Source organism: Salvelinus namaycush, chromosome 10 (genome assembly GCF_016432855.1).
Source record: "Salvelinus namaycush isolate Seneca chromosome 10, SaNama_1.0, whole genome shotgun sequence".
In the NCBI taxonomy this organism is placed as follows: domain Eukaryota; kingdom Metazoa; phylum Chordata; class Actinopteri; order Salmoniformes; family Salmonidae; genus Salvelinus; species Salvelinus namaycush.
The window spans coordinates 46398587-46415975 of NC_052316.1; the positions used below are offsets into that span (position 1 = coordinate 46398587).

At 45.3% G+C, this 17389-nt stretch overlaps 1 protein-coding gene across 1 annotated transcript; it reads left to right on the top strand.

Annotated features, from left to right (window-relative positions):
- The first annotated feature begins 1356 nt into the window (after positions 1-1356).
- boka (BCL2 family apoptosis regulator BOK a) lies at positions 1357-17108 on the top strand. The gene is made up of 5 exons (XM_039003017.1): positions 1357-1600; positions 2029-2415; positions 6641-6769; positions 11357-11520; positions 15614-17108. The coding sequence occupies exons 2-5, from the start codon at positions 2193-2195 to the stop codon at positions 15737-15739; spliced, it is 642 nt and encodes a 213-aa protein (XP_038858945.1). The 5' UTR covers positions 1357-1600; positions 2029-2192; the 3' UTR covers positions 15740-17108.
- Positions 17109-17389: the final 281 nt, after the last annotated feature.

Genomic DNA, 17389 nt, shown 5'->3' on the forward strand with positions numbered 1-17389 from the left:
TCACACCCCTCACCCTGTTTGATCTAGAGTCATGAAATTCAGTACGTAGGTCACTTCTCCTCACAAGGAACACATTTACCTCAAGGACCCATAAGATCTGCCATGATGGATCTTTCACCATTTTTTGAGTTTTGGGGAAAAACACTTCAAACGCTACTCCTCTGGCACTGAATGACCGATCTGCACCAAACTTGATATGTGGCATCTATGGACAAAATTCTCCCAACGCAACATTTTCCAGACTAGTATCTAAAACAACATGGACGCTATTGGCCAATAAGCATTCTCGTGGGCGTGGTCTGGCACATAAATGCATATAAATCAGTCACGGATATTCTAATTGTTACAAAACTTGGTACACATGTTCCAACCACTGAAGACTCAACATATGTGAGCACATTCAGATCGACCACACGGTGGCGCTATAACGTGCACATGTTTACATCTCTTGATCTGTTTGACTCTGTGCGATGAAATTTGGCACACATGCTCAGGGATACGAGTCTAGCTAACCTGTAAAATATTGTTTCCGTTTTGTCGCACGGTGATGCTGTTGGTCATGAAAACCCATTCATTCAAGCTCATTGGCTCCTAGTGGCCATATTGTTTGAGCTAGAGTCCTGGTACATTTTGGAACACAAACATTGAGTAATAAGGGAACTGAAAGTGTAGGCTCCAGTTCTTCCAGTGAGTTTCGGATAAACTGCTGCTCTACAATAAATACAGGGCATGGCATGGTGAGCTAAGGCACAGTAATGACTTTTCGGAAGGATATCATTTGACGAACCAGGGTTGGAGTTTGTATGTGTGAGTGTTTTATAAAGATCTAATATGTTATATTTGTATATTGGGAAAAGACAATACATCCCGGTTGTGTTTAGTATTTACAAAAGTATGTTCACGTAAATCGAGAAAGATTCTAGCAACACTTGCTGTTCACTTTTGGAGGGAGATTTTTTTTAATATAGAAGTAGATAGGCTAGAAGTATCGGGGCATCATCCTAGAGAAGATGTTGTTGGATAATGATGATTATCATGATTATGTATTAATACAATAGGCTTGATTATCATAATTATGTATTAATACAATAGCCTTGTGGAGTTTTGGACAACACAATATTGCAATATCTTGTTTGTTACAAGATAGAAAACACATTCCTTTGTCTGCTACACCCCTACCCGACTTGCCTAGTTAAATAAAGGTTAAACTAAATTAAAAAAAATTAAAAAACATCAAAGAGATTTCCTTAGAAATCTGCTACTATGGGATGGGCGGGGCATATGTAGATAATGTATCCTTATCCCTGCCTTTTATATCCAAACGGGTCCATAGAAGGAAACTTTGCTCGAGTGTGGGGGCGCGCTTCTCAGCTACCAACCCTGGCTGTGCCAAACAGTATAAATCAATGTTCAAGAAAGCGTTCGGAGTATCGATAAGGAACTGACGCCATGAAGACTTCACAGCAGTTTTTATTTTGAACAGAGAATTAACTGTTTTAATATATGCGTAATGACCAAGTGGTAGATGTGGATATCCTGTAGCCCATAATCCCGACGGCGAAGACCGTGCGCCTGTAGACTACACGACTGGAATCGAAAGGTATTTGGACATTTGCTTCTCTGTGTACAGTAGCATATTATATTTACGTTATATTTTAATGGATATTGTAACGAAAGACATTTTAATTGGCAGACTCCTGCAATAACCTGCTCACTTTACAATGGTAAACTATCATCATAATCAAATACAGCTGACAAAATGTACAGAGATTTCTGTGTAGTTACAATGGGTAGTTCAAATCAAATGTTATTGGTCACATACACATGGTTAGCAGATGTTATTGCGAGTGTAGCGAAATGCTTGTAAATCTCGCCATTAACTCAAGGAAGCTGAGTTTGTCAAACTGCGAACGGATGGCATTATGGGAGCCTATGGGCACCTATATTTTGTTTGACGGTGACCGAATAAACTACTTTAAATTCTGCGCTACTGAAAATCAATTAAATAATTCCCCTTTTTCCAAACAGGCAGATTCTCTTCGAAACGCCCTCAGTCCGAGGGAGGGGAGTAAGAGGTAGCATTCTGGTGACAAAGAGGACCATACAACGGCGACCGAGGTTGAAGATTGCGGTGGATCAGGGCCAGCGCCAGGCGGGTTGTTTGTGATTAACTGCTGCTGTGGAACTGGGGTATGGAGATGTTGCGTCGCTCCTCAGTATTCGCGGCTGAAGTGATGGAAGTATTTGACCGCTCCCCCACAGACAAGGAGCTGGTGTCACAGGCCAAGGCTCTATGCAGGGACTACATCCATTCCAGGCTGAACCGAACCGGGATAGGGTGGTCCAAACCCGAGCATCAGCTGTCAGCATCTGGTGGGATGCTTGGAGAGGTATCCTCTGTCCTCATGTGGTTAGGTAAGAGGGCATCAGTGCGCAATGTGTGTACATTGGTGGGCTAGTGTCTGTGTGAATGACAGGCTGTCCTCCTATTGGGGCTATATTCAGCAGCATATCCTGTAAGACCATTTTTAGAAAGCACATGGTAATCGATTGTCTACAATGTCCAAATAGTATGTTATTTCTTTATATTATAGCTTCAGTTTATAGATCCAGCTAGTATCCAAGCCTACTTGGTCACATTAGCTTGATGTTGGAATTTTGCTCTCTGTTCAGACTCCTCTCATCCAACTGATGTCATGTGTTTGTGGAGGTTACCTAGGCTACTCAGTGTTGGATTGTACAAAACCTTCCCTCTGTAGCCTATTACCCCCCCCCCCCCCTCCTCTGTATTATTTTGAGAAAGAGAAGAGTACGTTACAAAACCTTCCCTCTGTAGCCTATTACCCCCCCCCCCCCCCCCCCCCTCCTGCTCTGTATTATTTTGAGAAAGAGAAGAGTACGGTCTCCTGGAAGATAGAGACACTGATGAATCACTGTCTGAAGCCGGCACAGTGCATCACATGAACATCCTGTTACTTAGCAACGGATAATACCTTTAAATAAATACATAACCATGGACAAGATATTAGCCATGCCTGTGTACCAAATGGCACACTATTCCTTGTTTTTAGTGCACTACTTTTGACCAGAGCCCTGGTCTGTTTAGTGCACTACTTTTGATCAGAGCCATGGTCTGTTTAGTGCACTACTTTTGACCAGAGCCCTGGTCTGTTTAGTAGTGCACTAAATAGGGAATAGGGTGCCTGAGGGTCAGAGGCTCCTGACATTCAGCTAATAGCAGAAATGATACCAGAGAGTAAAGGGAGGTTATTCAAAGATGTGATGCCTGAGATAGTACCTGCAGCACTAGTGAACAGGGAAGTCACTAGCCTGGTCTCAGATCTGTGCTGTCTTGTCCACTTTTTTATATATTTTATTTGACCTTTTATTTAACCAGGTAGGCTAGTTGAGAACAAGTTCTCATTTACAACTGAGACCTGGCCAAGATAAAGCAAAGCAGTTTGACACATACAACAACACAGAGTTACACATGGAGTAAAACAAACATACAGTAGAAAAACAAGTCTATATACAATGTGAGCAAATGAGGTGAGATAAGGGAGGTAAAGGCAATAAAAAGGCCACGGTGGCGAGGTAAATACAATATAGCAATTAAAAACACTGGAATTGTAAATTTGCAGTAGGTGAATGTGCAAAGGAGAAATACTGGGGTGCAAGGGAGCAAAATAAATAAATAAATACAGTAGGGGATGTAGTAATTGATTGGGCTATTTATAGATGGGCTATGTGCAGTGATCTGTGAGGTGCTCTGACAGCTGGTGCTTAAAGCTGGTGAGGGAGAAGTGTTTCCAGTTTCAGAGATTTTTGCAGTTCGTTCCAGTCATTGGCAGCAGAGAACTGGAAGGAGAGGCGGCCAAAGGAGGAATTGGCCCTGGGGGTGACCAGTGAAATATACCTGCTGGAGCGCGTGCTACGGGTGGGTGCTGCAATGGTGACCAGTGAGCTGAGATGAGGCGGGACTTTACCTAGCAGGGTCTTGTAGATGACCTGGAACCAGTTTGGCGACGAGTATGAAGCGAGAATGGTAAACAATGACCATAGGAGTGGCCTAGACATATAGATTAAGTAAATGTCGTATTCTAATTCCTAATTCTATGGGGTTATACAGGCCAGGGCTGTGCACAGACCTTGCATAGAGCAGGTGCTCAAAATGAAAAAGGCCCGCAAATTGTAAGCTAGCTAGCGACAGTGCCTCCTAAGCACATGATTGACATTGGGGGGGTCAAAGGTGGGCTATCAGCTGATTATTGATGTAAATCTGCTAGTTAGCTAGCTCCATTTGTTTTACTGGTTTGTGATTTAGCCGTTTTTTTGTGTGTGTGTGTGTACACAGATGCTATTGCAGGTGTAGCAAAAATGCTTGTGTTCCAACAGTGCAGTAAGAACCTAGCAATACAAAACAATACACAACGTAATCCAGAAAGAAATTAAGAAATATCGTCACAAAATTCAATTAACACTACTAAACAGTAGTCCAAATGCTCCTATCAAATAATAACTTCCTAATCTAACTCATGATATATGGCTGGTTGACTCGTGGCTTGTGTCGATGTTAGTATAGGTGGTTAGCTTGAATGTAGACTAGGCTTACCTGTGTTGTTGCTGCTGCCCTGAAACACTGAAAACAACCGACCTGAAAAAGGGATGAAGTTGGGTCGGAGAGTCATCGATGCTTCGCTCCTCTTATCTGCTGCACGTATCAATCCACCAGACCCAATATGGATGATATAGGCTTTAGCAAGTGTTAATCAAATGTTATGCTGCTGTGGCAGTGTTGATATTTTAAACCTGCAATTATGTAACTTTTTGGGCGACCTGACCTTTTTTTTGGGCACGTAGACATTTTAGTTATAGATCTGTCGTTCTCATTGAAAGCAAGTCTAAAATGCGGTAGATTTGTTCTATGTTTCAAACAGCTGTAAAATACAATATTTTTTGGGGGGTTCTAAGAAATATATTTCACAGCGGTTTTAGATTCTACATTGATTCTCTTGTTTGTTTTGTCACATAAACTGAAATTAGGGGAACTATTAGAATTTTAGCAACTAGAAAATGGTGGAGCTATTTCGGGCATAGTGTAGGTAGCTAGCTACACACACACACACACACACACACACACACTCACACACACACAAACTCGACCGGTGACCGCATCTCTCAAACTATACATGTTTGGATACCGGGTGCGCTGTACATGGCAGACTGGGGAAACAGGTGCAACCGGACACACGCAACCTCTGTACAGGGCAGATCAACAGGCGCAACCAGCGGATGGGATGGGGGTGCGAATTTGACAACGACTTGCGGGCAGTGGGTTCCGAACAAAGATGACAAAAACATGTATACATAATAAATAAAACATTTTTGGGGGGGATTATACCACCACCCAGAAGGGCACTTTGGAGACTGGAAGGGCAAAGGGGCGTGTGCTCTGCACACGTAGAACCTTATCTGTGCCTGTATACAGCACAAACATATCTCTGACCAAGCTGGGAAACCAAACCCCCTCACTGGCTCACTACCTGTTCTGTGGTTCCCTAGGTGATGAGTTGGAGTACCTGGTTGGCTCACTACCTGTTCTGTTCCCTAGGTGATGAGTTGGAGTACCTGGTTGGCTCACTACCTGTTCTGTTCCCTAGGTGATGAGTTGGAGTACCTGGTTGGCTCACTACCTGTTCTGTTCCCTAGGTGATGAGTTGGAGTACCTGGTTGGCTCACTACCTGTTCTGTTCCCTAGGTGATGAGTTGGAGTACCTGGTTGGCTCACTACCTGTTCTGTTCCCTAGGTGATGAGTTGGAGTACCTGGTTGGCTCACTACCTGTTCTGTTCCCTAGGTGATGAGTTGGAGTACCTGGTTGGCTCACTACCTGTTCTGTTCCCTAGGTGATGAGTTGGAGTACCTGGTTGGCTCACTACCTGTTCTGTTCCCTAGGTGATGAGTTGGAGTACCTGGTTGGCTCACTACCTGTTCTGTTCCCTAGGTGATGAGTTGGAGTACCTGGTTGGCTCACTACCTGTTCTGTTCCCTAGGTGATGAGTTGGAGTACCTGATTGGCTCACTACCTGTTCTGTTCCCTAGGTGATGAGTTGGAGTACCTGGTTGGCTCACTACCTGTTCTGTTCCCTAGGTGATGAGTTGGAGTACCTGGTTGGCTCACTACCTGTTCTGTTCCCTAGGTGATGAGTTGGAGTACCTGGTTGGCTCACTACCTGTTCTGTTCCCTAGGTGATGAGTTGGAGTACCTGGTTGGCTCACTACCTGTTCTGTTCCCTAGGTGATGAGTTGGAGTACCTGATTGGCTCACTACCTGTTCTGTTCCCTAGGTGATGAGTTGGAGTACCTGATTGGCTCACTACCTGTTCTGTTCCCTAGGTGATGAGTTGGAGTACCTGATTGGCTCACTACCTGTTCTGTTCCCTAGGTGATGAGTTGGAGTACCTGATTGGCTCACTACCTGTTCTGTTCCCTAGGTGATGAGTTGGAGTACCTGATTGGCTCACTACCTGTTCTGTTCCCTAGGTGATGAGTTGGAGTACCTGGTTGGCTCACTACCTGTTCTGTTCCCTAGGTGATGAGTTGGAGTACCTGATTGGCTCACTACCTGTTCTGTTCCCTAGGTGATGAGTTGGAGTACCTGCGGCCCAACATCTACCGTAACGTAGCTCGTCAGCTGAACATCACCGTTGCGTCTGAGAGCGTGGTGTCTGATGCCTTCCTGGCTGTGGCTGCAGAGATCTTCTCCACCGGTAGGTCAATAACTATTCACTACTACACCAGTGGGACAAGATCTCTCTCTCTCTGACAACCAGCCTGGGGCAAACAGACCCGCTACATGATCTTGCCGACCCTAACCAAACTGTGCTGACTCAGATATATTTTCAGCAGCATGGTTCCAGCTACTATCTATGGTGGATTCAGAACCAGGCCAGCTTGGCTCGGTTCATCTTAGTAGTATGAAAATCCCTGAAATGTATGGACAGCTGGTTATAATGTGTCTGGGATGTTACATGATGCCAATGTTGGTACAGAGTTCTTTCTTGTATTGTGGCAAATATTATCAAGAATATTCATGGGGGGGGGGGGGAAGTAATGAATCACAGAGGATGCTGGGGGAAATTATTAGCAGCGTGTTGTATAAAAAAAAAGAGGAACTAGTGGATTCATTATCAATGAAACGCAATGAAGATATGTAACGTCAGGGAGAACAAGTTTCAACTGACTTTGAAGAAGAACGTCAACAGAGGTAACAGAGACCAGGGATGTGTCCAGAATGGAACCCTATTCCCTTTATAGTGCACTAGAAAGTAGTGCACTATATAGGGAATAGGGTGCCTTTTTGGGACACAGACCAGCTCTCAGTATGGTGTGTTACCGCTCTTTACGGGTCTCTTTTTAAAGTGATTTACTGGCAGGGGCCAAGCATAGTTCTGTGGGAAAGGTAAAAATAGACATTTTCTGACATTTTTGTACACATTCAGGTCTTGGCTGTCTCTTAGTGCTTCAGGGGACTGTACAGTATAGCACTCTGGGCACCGTGAACCTGTAGAGACTACGACTCTGCCATGGAGCCTGTAGAGTAGAGACTACGACTCTGCCATGGAGCCTGTAGAGACTACAACTCTGCCATGGAGCCTGTAGAGACTACGACTCTGCCATGGAGCCTGTAGAGACTACGACTCTGCCACGGAGCCTGTAGAGACTACGACTCTGCCACGGAGCCTGTAGAGACTACGACTCTGCCACGGAGCCTGTAGAGACTACGACTCTGCCATGGCGCCTGTAGAGACTACGACTCTGCCACGGAGCCTGTAGAGTAGAGACTACGACTCTGCCATGGAGCCTGTAGAGACTACGACTCTGCCATGGAGCCTGTAGAGACTACGACTCTGCCATGGAGCCTGTAGAGACTACGACTCTGCCACGGCGCCTGTAGAGTAGAGACTACGACTCTGCCACGGAGCCTGTAGAGTAGAGACTACGACTCTGCCACGGAGCCTGTAGAGTAGAGACTACGACTCTGCCACGGAGCCTGTAGAGTAGAGACTACGACTCTGCCACGGAGCCTGTAGAGTAGAGACTACGACTCTGCCACGGAGCCTGTAGAGTAGAGACTACGACTCTGCCACGGAGCCTGTAGAGTAGAGACTACGACTCTGCCACGGAGCCTGTAGAGTAGAGACTACGACTCTGCCACGGAGCCTGTAGAGTAGAGACTACGACTCTGCCACGGAGCCTGTAGAGTAGAGACTACGACTCTGCCACGGAGCCTGTAGAGTAGAGACTACGACTCTGCCACGGAGCCTGTAGAGTAGAGACTACGACTCTGCCACGGAGCCTGTAGAGTAGAGACTACGACTCTGCCACGGAGCCTGTAGAGTAGAGACTACGACTCTGCCACGGAGCCTGTAGAGTAGAGACTACGACTCTGCCACGGAGCCTGTAGAGTAGAGACTACGACTCTGCCACGGAGCCTGTAGAGTAGAGACTACGACTCTGCCACGGAGCCTGTAGAGTAGAGACTACGACTCTGCCACGGAGCCTGTAGAGTAGAGACTACGACTCTGCCACGGAGCCTGTAGAGTAGAGACTACGACTCTGCCACGGAGCCTGTAGAGTAGAGACTACGACTCTGCCACGGAGCCTGTAGAGTAGAGACTACGACTCTGCCACGGAGCCTGTAGAGTAGAGACTACGACTCTGCCACGGAGCCTGTAGAGTAGAGACTACGACTCTGCCACGGAGCCTGTAGAGTAGAGACTACGACTCTGCCACGGAGCCTGTAGAGTAGAGACTACGACTCTGCCACGGAGCCTGTAGAGTAGAGACTACGACTCTGCCACGTCGCCTGTAGAGTAGAGACTACGACTCTGCCACGTCGCCTGTAGAGTAGAGACTACGACTCTGCCACGGAGTCTGTAGAGTAGAGACTACGACTCTGCCACGGAGTCTGTAGAGTAGAGACTACGACTCTGCCACGGAGTCTGTAGAGTAGAGACTACGACTCTGCCACGTCGCCTGTAGAGTAGAGACTACGACTCTGCCACGTCGCCTGTAGAGTAGAGACTACGACTCTGCCACGGCGCCTGTAGAGTAGAGACTACGACTCTGCCACGGAGCCTGTAGAGTAGAGACTACGACTCTGCCACGGAGCCTGTAGAGTAGAGACTACGACTCTGCCATGTCGCCTGTAGAGTAGAGACTGTGACTCTGGGGTTGGCAGATGCCAGGAGAACGCTACCATAGTGTCAACTGTAAAGTTTGGTGGAAGAGGAATAATGGTCTGGGCCTGTTTTTCATGGTTCGGGCTCCTTAGTTCCAGTGAAGGGAAATCTTAACGCTACAGCATACAATGACATTCTAGACGATTCTGTGCTTCCAACTTTCACAAAGCAAGGTCCATACAGAAATGGTTTGTCGAGATCGTTGTGGACAAACTTGACTGGCCTGCACAGAGTCCTGACCTCAACCCCACCAAACACCTTTGGGATGAATTGGAATGCCGACTGCAAGCCAGGCCTAATCGCCCAACATCAGTGCCCGACCTCACTAATGCGCTTGTGGCTGAATGGAAGCAAGTCCCCGCAGCAATGTTCCAACATCTAGTGGAAAGCCTTCCCAGAAGAGTGGAGGCTGTTATAGCAGCAATGTTCCAACATCTAGTGGAAAGCCTTCCCAGAAGAGTGGAGGCTGTTATAGCAACAAAAGGGGGGACCAACTCCATATTAATGCTCATTATTTGGAATGAGATGTTCGACGAGCAGGTGTCCACATACTTTTGTAGTATGTAGTAGTGTATCTTATATTAAATCTGACTTTTGTTGAAGTGTACACTGGCTACAGTGTCTCAAAATGGACAAACAGTACTACTTTTCTCGTTTTTCAAGTTAAGGTCTTTTTAAGGGAGTATGCGAGCACACACGTGTTTTGATCTCTGCTTCAGCCAAACTGAAGTTTGAATAAAAGCATTTGTTTAAATGGCTTTTTAAAATGTATTTTTGAGTTGTTTGGTCCATAGTTAGTCTGTCATAAGAGACTAACCAATGTCTAGTTGTGTTAATTAACATGATCCCATTCTGTCAGGGAACGACCGTTGTATCCATGACCTTGGACTTAAAACCTTACATTACACACAGTCCATTATGTTGTCAGTTGATTATTTTACATATTCAATCCCTAGAAATATCTGTCTGGATTCCAAAGTGGTGGTAAATCCCTCCTATGATACTTAGAAGTGAAAGGAGCTGATTTCTACAAAGGAATGAGTCTGTGCAACAATTTCAATGTAGGGCTATTCATTGTCCTCCATAGTCTGAACGCATTACCATAAATGGTAGCGTACTAGTTACAATCCTGACTGAAAAACAAGCGCTTCAAAGTTTGCTAAACATCTGCTGTCTGAGCTAATAAAGAATAATATACCAGTTTCAGACTGCCTTTATGATGTATTGTTGTTTGGCGGATGGGCATGTCGACTGAATGGCTGGAGGCTACATCTAGTTATGTCTTTCTCTGTCTCCCTGCACTAAAAGGAGTTCCTGGCAGAGATGCAGAGATGCAGTCAGCTCCTCAAACGCACTCGGCTCCCACAGTCAGTCAGTCAGTCAGTCAGTCAGTCAGTCAGTCAGTCAGTCAGTCAGTCAGTCAGTCAGTCAGTCAGTCAGTCAGCCTCCCTCCCTCCCTCCCTTCAGGCAGCACGATCATGTAAAACCCAAACGATGATCTCATGTATTTGCTATCCAGTCAGAAGTAACGATTTTTTACATTATCTTTTTTTTTGTAATAAGCTGAAATGGGTAAATAAATAAATGTACATTGGACACTGCTAAGATTATTGGAATGTGTGTGTGAAAGGGTGTATCCCGGGGTGTTTGATTCTGGAGGTTCTAGTGTCTGAGTCTCTGTCTGCATCTCTCCTCAGGTATAACATGGGGGAAGGTGGTATCCCTGGTGTTTGATTCTGGAGGTTCTAGTGTCTGAGTCTCTGTCTGCATCTCTCCTCAGGTATAACATGGGGGAAGGTGGTATCCCTGGTGTTTGATTCTGGAGGTTCTAGTGTCTGAGTCTCTGTCTGCATCTCTCCTCAGGTATAACATGGGGGAAGGTGGTATCCCTGGTGTTTGATTCTGGAGGTTCTAGTGTCTGAGTCTCTGTCTGCATCTCTCCTCAGGTATAACATGGGGGAAGGTGGTATCCCTGGTGTTTGATTCTGGAGGTTCTAGTGTCTGAGTCTCTGTCTGCATCTCTCCTCAGGTATAACATGGGGGAAGGTGGTATCCCTGGTGTTTGATTCTGGAGGTTCTAGTGTCTGAGTCTCTGTCTGCATCTCTCCTCAGGTATAACATGGGGGAAGGTGGTATCCCTGTATGCGGTAGCCGGTGCCCTGGCGGTGGACTGCGTGAGGCACGGTCACCCTGCCATGGTCCACACCATCGTAGACTGCATGGGGGAGTTTGTCCTCAAGAGCCTGGTCTCCTGGTTGAAGAGGAGAGGAGGATGGGTAAGAGGAACACTAGTATAGAAAACAGAAAGAATACAGTAGAATCTATAGAACGTTAGAGGTTCCATGCCCTTTTTATAGACTATTTCTATGCTCACCGCGCCCTAGTTTTACCGATAGACATACAATTACTAGAATGGGAGAAAACACTTCAGACAACTGCAATTTGACAGTACGCATATGGGTAGACTCAGCAGTCTTATGACTTCGGGGTCGAAGATGTTCAGGCCTTTTGGTCCCAGACTTGGCGCTCTGGTACCACTTGCCCTGTGGTAGCAGAGAGAACAGTCTATGGTGGCTGGAGTCTTTTGACAATGTTTAGGGCCTTCCTCTGATACCACCTGGTATAGAGGTCCTGGATGGCAGGGAGTTCTGCCCCAGTGATGTACTGGGCTGTACGCGCTACCCTCTGTAGTGCCTTGTGGTCCGATGCCTAGCAGTTGCCATACCAATCGGTGATGTAGCCAGTCAAGATGCTCTCAATGGTGCAGCTGTAGAACTTTTTGAGGATCTGAGGGCCCATGCCAAATCTTTTCAGCCTCCTGAGGGAGAAGAGGCGTCGTAAGTGAAGACACTTGCCAGAATGGTCAGCACGTGCTTTGAGTACATGTCACATCAGCTATGAAGAGCGTGATCACACAGTCGTCCGGAACAGCTGGTGCTCTCACACATGGTTCAGTGTTGCTTGCCTTGAAATGAGCATAGAAGGCATTTAGCTCATCTGATAGACTTGCGTCATTGGGCAGCTCGCGGCTGGGTTTCCCTTTTGTATTCCGTAATAGTTTTCAAGCCCTGCTACATCCGACCCGCCTTTATTTAGGAAAGGCTGTGTTGATCACGGACGTAGGCTATTTAATCACAGAAGTGTGCATACAGTAAGCCCGTGTCTCAGATAACCCAGAACTAACATCTTGTGTAATTTAGTCAGATGATCGATTGAGCATCTTTTGGTACCATTTCCTGTTGACGTTAGTCTGTCCACGTGAGATTAGTGCCGACTCCCATGTTGCACGACTGTGATGCCTGTATGCCTTTCCCTATGTTGTACATATTTGAATTCAGACTGCCTGCAGGTCATAGGTCATGGTCTTCCATACCCACCTATCGGGTGTGTCCTGAACATGTCACTCAAGGTGTCTACTGAGAGACTAGCTCAATAAAACTGAGGTAAACAAGAGCCTGAACACAATACAATCATGACTGCGAAACACAACTCCCTGTTCTGTACATGGTACAAGGGTGTCTTGCACATTGACTTTGAATAACTCAAGGCTTTGTCCTCAAAGCATGAGGTGTCTGTAACGGCTATTTCTAAAAGCCAACGTCTCGATATTGAGTTGAATTCAGCCACTACTTTAAGAAACTCCCCCAAAATGTCTCATATATAGATTTAGATAGATAGTCTTGCTCTAGAGATCAACTGATGAAAATCCTTCGAGAGCAAAGCGTGGTTCTCAACTGGTACTCAAAGCAGAGAGGAGGCCTGGCAAAGAGACTCGGCCTAAATCTGTGAATTCTGCTCTGTTGGCAAAGCTTAAAAGTCAACCAAGAATCCCTCTAAAGCAGGCCTGTGTTCCCAAATGGACTCCGATTCCCCCTATATAGTGCACTACTTTTGACCCAGGACCCCATAGGTTGCCATTTGGGACTTAACCTTGGAATGGCCCATTTGGAAGTTGACCACGCCAGATGATAATTAAAGATCATAAAATGTTGAAGTGGCCTGGAGTTTGATGCTGATATAAACCATACCAAAAAACATTGAGAAGGAAATGGCTGTACTATTAGCTAGTAGAACTGTGTGGATGTAGTCTCCCAGTGGCCACCGACTTCCTTTTAACGTCTAGTTTTGATTTACATTTGGTTGAGATTTAATGTGACGTGAAATCAACATAACATTTCACCATTGCCATTGGATTTAGGTAAAAAGTTAGGTGGTGGGGGGGGGGAAAAAATGAAATTACCTTACGTTGATGACTTGTTGCAAATCCAATCAGTTGTCCACATGGATTCAACGTCATCAGATCCATTTTTGTTGTTGTTGAAATGACTTGGAAACAACATGGATGCAACCTGTTCTTGATGACTCATATTTTTTAAAATCATTATTGTGCTGTTTTACTGCCGTTCAAAACCTTTGACCAATTTGTTTCAAGCGGTATGTTGAAATATGTGTCGTTAAGATTACAGTTTTGGGTTTGGCTGAGACGTTGTTAACTCGCTGCATTTCCTCATTTTTTAAAAATGTGATCGTGTTAACGTTTCTTTTTTTCTTTTTTTTTTTTACATTTTAACCTGACCTCTGGATAATACCTATTTAGAGAGACCAACATCTCTCAAACACATTTTGTAATGTAATCTAGTCCTGTTAACGCATGTTATTTATCAGACATTCATTGGTTACTGACTAACTGTTAAAGGGTTCCACCCTGTTTTAAAGGAAATCGACTGGTGTGTGTGTGTGTGTGTGTGTGTATATATAGGGAATCCCTCACTGTCTTTTGAAACTTTGACTTGTGACATCATCAGTGCCCAGCCTCTGCTCAAAGGTCTGTGTACTAATGTTCCACTCTTCTCCCACACTAGTCCTCTTCATGGATTGAACAGTATTGATTGCTGTAATCAGTGGCTGTAGGAGTGCCAACCATTGTTAAATCCATGATGGGACGTGTGGGGAACGTATACAATAGTTGAGACTTAGCCCTTGTACACTATACTAAATTACACTATATATAGAGCAGTATGTGGACACCCCTTCAAATTAGTGGATTCGGCTATTTCAGCCACACCCGTTGCTGATAGGTGTATAAAATCGAGCACACAGCCACGCAGTCTCCATATCATTGGCAGTAGAGTGGCCTTACTGAAGAGCTCAGTGACTTTCAACGTGGCATCGTCATAGGATGCCACCTTTCCAACAAGTCAGTCTGTCGCATTTCTGCCCTGCTAGAGCTTCCCCGGTAAACTGTAAGTGCTGTTATTGTGAAGTGGAAAAGTCTAGGAGCAACAACGGCTCGTCTGCTAACTGGTAGGCCACTCAAGCTCACAGAACGGGACTGCCGAGTGCTAAAGCGCATAGTGGAAAAATCGTCTGTCCTCGGCTGCAACACTCACAGAGTTCCAAACTGCCTCTGGAAGCAACGTCGGCAAAATAACTGTTTGTTGGGAGCTTCATGAAATGGGTTTCCATAGCCGAGCAGCCGCACACAAGCCTAAGATCACCATGCGCAATGCCAAGAGTCAGCTGGAGTGGTGTAAAAACTCGCTGTAATTGGACTCCGGAGCAGTGGAAACACTTTCTATGGAGCGATGAATCACGCTTCACCATCTGGCAGTCCGACGGACTAATCTAGGTTTTGGCAGATGCCAGGAGAACGCTACCTACCCAAATGCATAGTGCCAACTGCAAAGTTTGGTGGAGGGGGGATAATGGTGTGGGTTTGTTTGTCATGGTTCGTGCTAGGCCCCATAGTTCCAGTGACGGGAAATCTTGAACGCTACAGTGTACAATGACATTCTAGACAATTCTGTGCTTCCAACTTTGTGGAAACAGTTTGGGGAAAGCCCTTTCCTGTTTCAGCATGACAAATCCCCCGTGCACAAAGGAAGGTCCATACAGAAATGGTTTGTCGAGATCGGTGTGGAAGAACTTGACTGGCCTGCACAGAGCCCTGACCTCAACCCCATCAAATACCTTTGGGATGAATTGGAACGCCGACTGCGAGCCAGGCCTAATCGCCCAACATCAGTGCTCAACCTCACTAATGCTCTTGTGGCTGAATGGAAGCAAGCCCCCGCAGCAATGTTCCAACATCTAGTGGAAAGCCTTCCCAGAAGAGCAGAGGCTGTTATAGCAGCAATGTTCCAACATCTAGTGGAAAGCCTTCCCAGAAGAGTGGAGGCTGTTATAGCAACAAAAGGGGGGACCAACTCCATATTAATGCCCCTGATTTTGGAATGAGATGTTAGATGAGCAGGTGTCCACATACTTTTGGTCATGTAGTGTATATTTCAATAATGCTGGCTAGTATCTGAGGTGCTTATTCTCTTCTCTCATAGGCTGAGTTGCTGTCATCTCTCTCTTCCCTCACAGGCTGATATCACAAAGTGTGTGGTGAACACAGACCCCAGCTTCCGCTCCCATTGGTTGATGTCTGCTGCCTGTGCCTGTGGACATTACCTGAAGGCCATGGTGTTTTACCTGCTCCGGGACAAGTGACAACGGAGGAGGAAGGTCACAGACACACGATGAGCAGTCTGCACTATACGAAAACAGCCACCCCCATCCATCAGTGGAGTACAGGACAAGCAAGCCTGGTCCCAGATCATTTTGTGCTCTTGACAACTCAAGTGATGTCATTGTCAAGCCAAACATGTTTGACATGACAATGAGTGACAAGGAGTTGCTCAAACAGACTGGTACTTAAAGCCAGCCAGCCAGCCTCCCTCCCCTTCCTCTGTCCCTCTGTCTGAGCTGCAGCCATCACTGCTCTAGCGTCTAGATATGTTGTTGTTTACACCTGCAGAAGTTTGCTCCAACACAGGCGAGCACCTTGGGCCTTCACAAACGCACTGGCCTGGAGCATCAATGTGAATTAGCCTTGTCTGCTTCGAACAAACTTTAGGGTATTTATTATTTAGCTTGACAGCAATATTTTGACGTGCAGTACAGATCCTCCAGCTGGATTGTGAGGTAGGAGTCTAGTCATATAGATCTATAGAATGCCACCCATCAACCATTGACTTGAATGTGAATGTCCTTTCTACTCATTCTATTTCTGTATTTGTTTATCTTCAGTTACATCCGAGAGTCACATTCCTTGCTTTTAAAGAAAATGTATTGAACTAGGCAAGTCAGCTTAAGGACATTTTCTTATTTACAATGACGGCCTACCCCGGACAACACTGGGCCAATTGTGCGCCGCCCTATGGGACTTCCAATCACGGCCGGTTGTGATACAGCCTGGATTCGAACCAGTGTGTCTGTAGTGACACCTCTAGCACTGAGATACAGTGCTACCCAGGAGCTTGCTTTATGCTTGCATTACTCATGGGCAAATATTCCATTTAAAGCAATGGAAGATTTCTATAAATTTGAGTTTCTGTTCTGCACATGTCAAGCAAAGGGGATATGGCCCAGACAGTGTGCCTGTAAATAAACCAGTATTTTCATCCAGGGGTCATACTCTCCCTGGTGGCTGAAAATAAGAATGACCAGAACCCCTTTTTGGTGACGATTTGAAAAGGAAAATTGTGAAATCATTCAGAATTCCTCAGTTTGGATGTAAATATCGTTTAGTTTCTTAGGTTTGTCTGCATGCTCCACGTAGTTGATGAGTGTGTGAATTTACACAATCTGGGTGAATAAGTGTGTGTGTGTGTATATATATATATATATGACTGTTTTTGTAAAATATTGTGCAATTATGGATCATTCTATCACCTGAAACTTGAATCCCATTCAGACATTTTGTCTGTTTTCTACAAATTATTTGTATTCTGTGAATAACTACACAGTAGCAAATACGTACACTGTATTTGGCATGCAGCACTGAGTGTCTTCAGAAATAAAATGTTTTACATTTCAACATTTGTTTTCTTATTTATTAACGTCAGCATTATACATTGAAAAGGGATACCAACTTAGCTTAGCCTAACAAGTGAATGGTCTTGAATAGCCAACTTATTTATCATGGTTTACTGCCACCTACTGTCCAATACCAAACGTTTGTCTATTGCAATATTAGAGAAACTTTTATTCTGATCACCTTGGGCTTAACTGTAGGATACACTAAATATTTGTATGGTTGAAAGTTAAGGGAATGAGGAGGCTTCCCACTAGATCTAAATAGCTGTGTTCAAATATAAT

Bases quoted from the DNA above. Each gene is read 5' to 3' on its own strand.
- boka (XM_039003017.1), top strand. From the start codon at position 2,193: ATGGAGATGTTGCGTCGCTCCTCAGTATTCGCGGCTGAAGTGATGGAA. The intron at 2,416-6,640 runs GTAAGAGGGCAT...TCTGTTCCCTAG, and splicing joins CTCTGTCCTCATGTGGTTAG to GTGATGAGTTGGAGTACCTG. The intron at 11,521-15,613 runs GTAAGAGGAACA...CTTCCCTCACAG, and splicing joins TGAAGAGGAGAGGAGGATGG to GCTGATATCACAAAGTGTGT.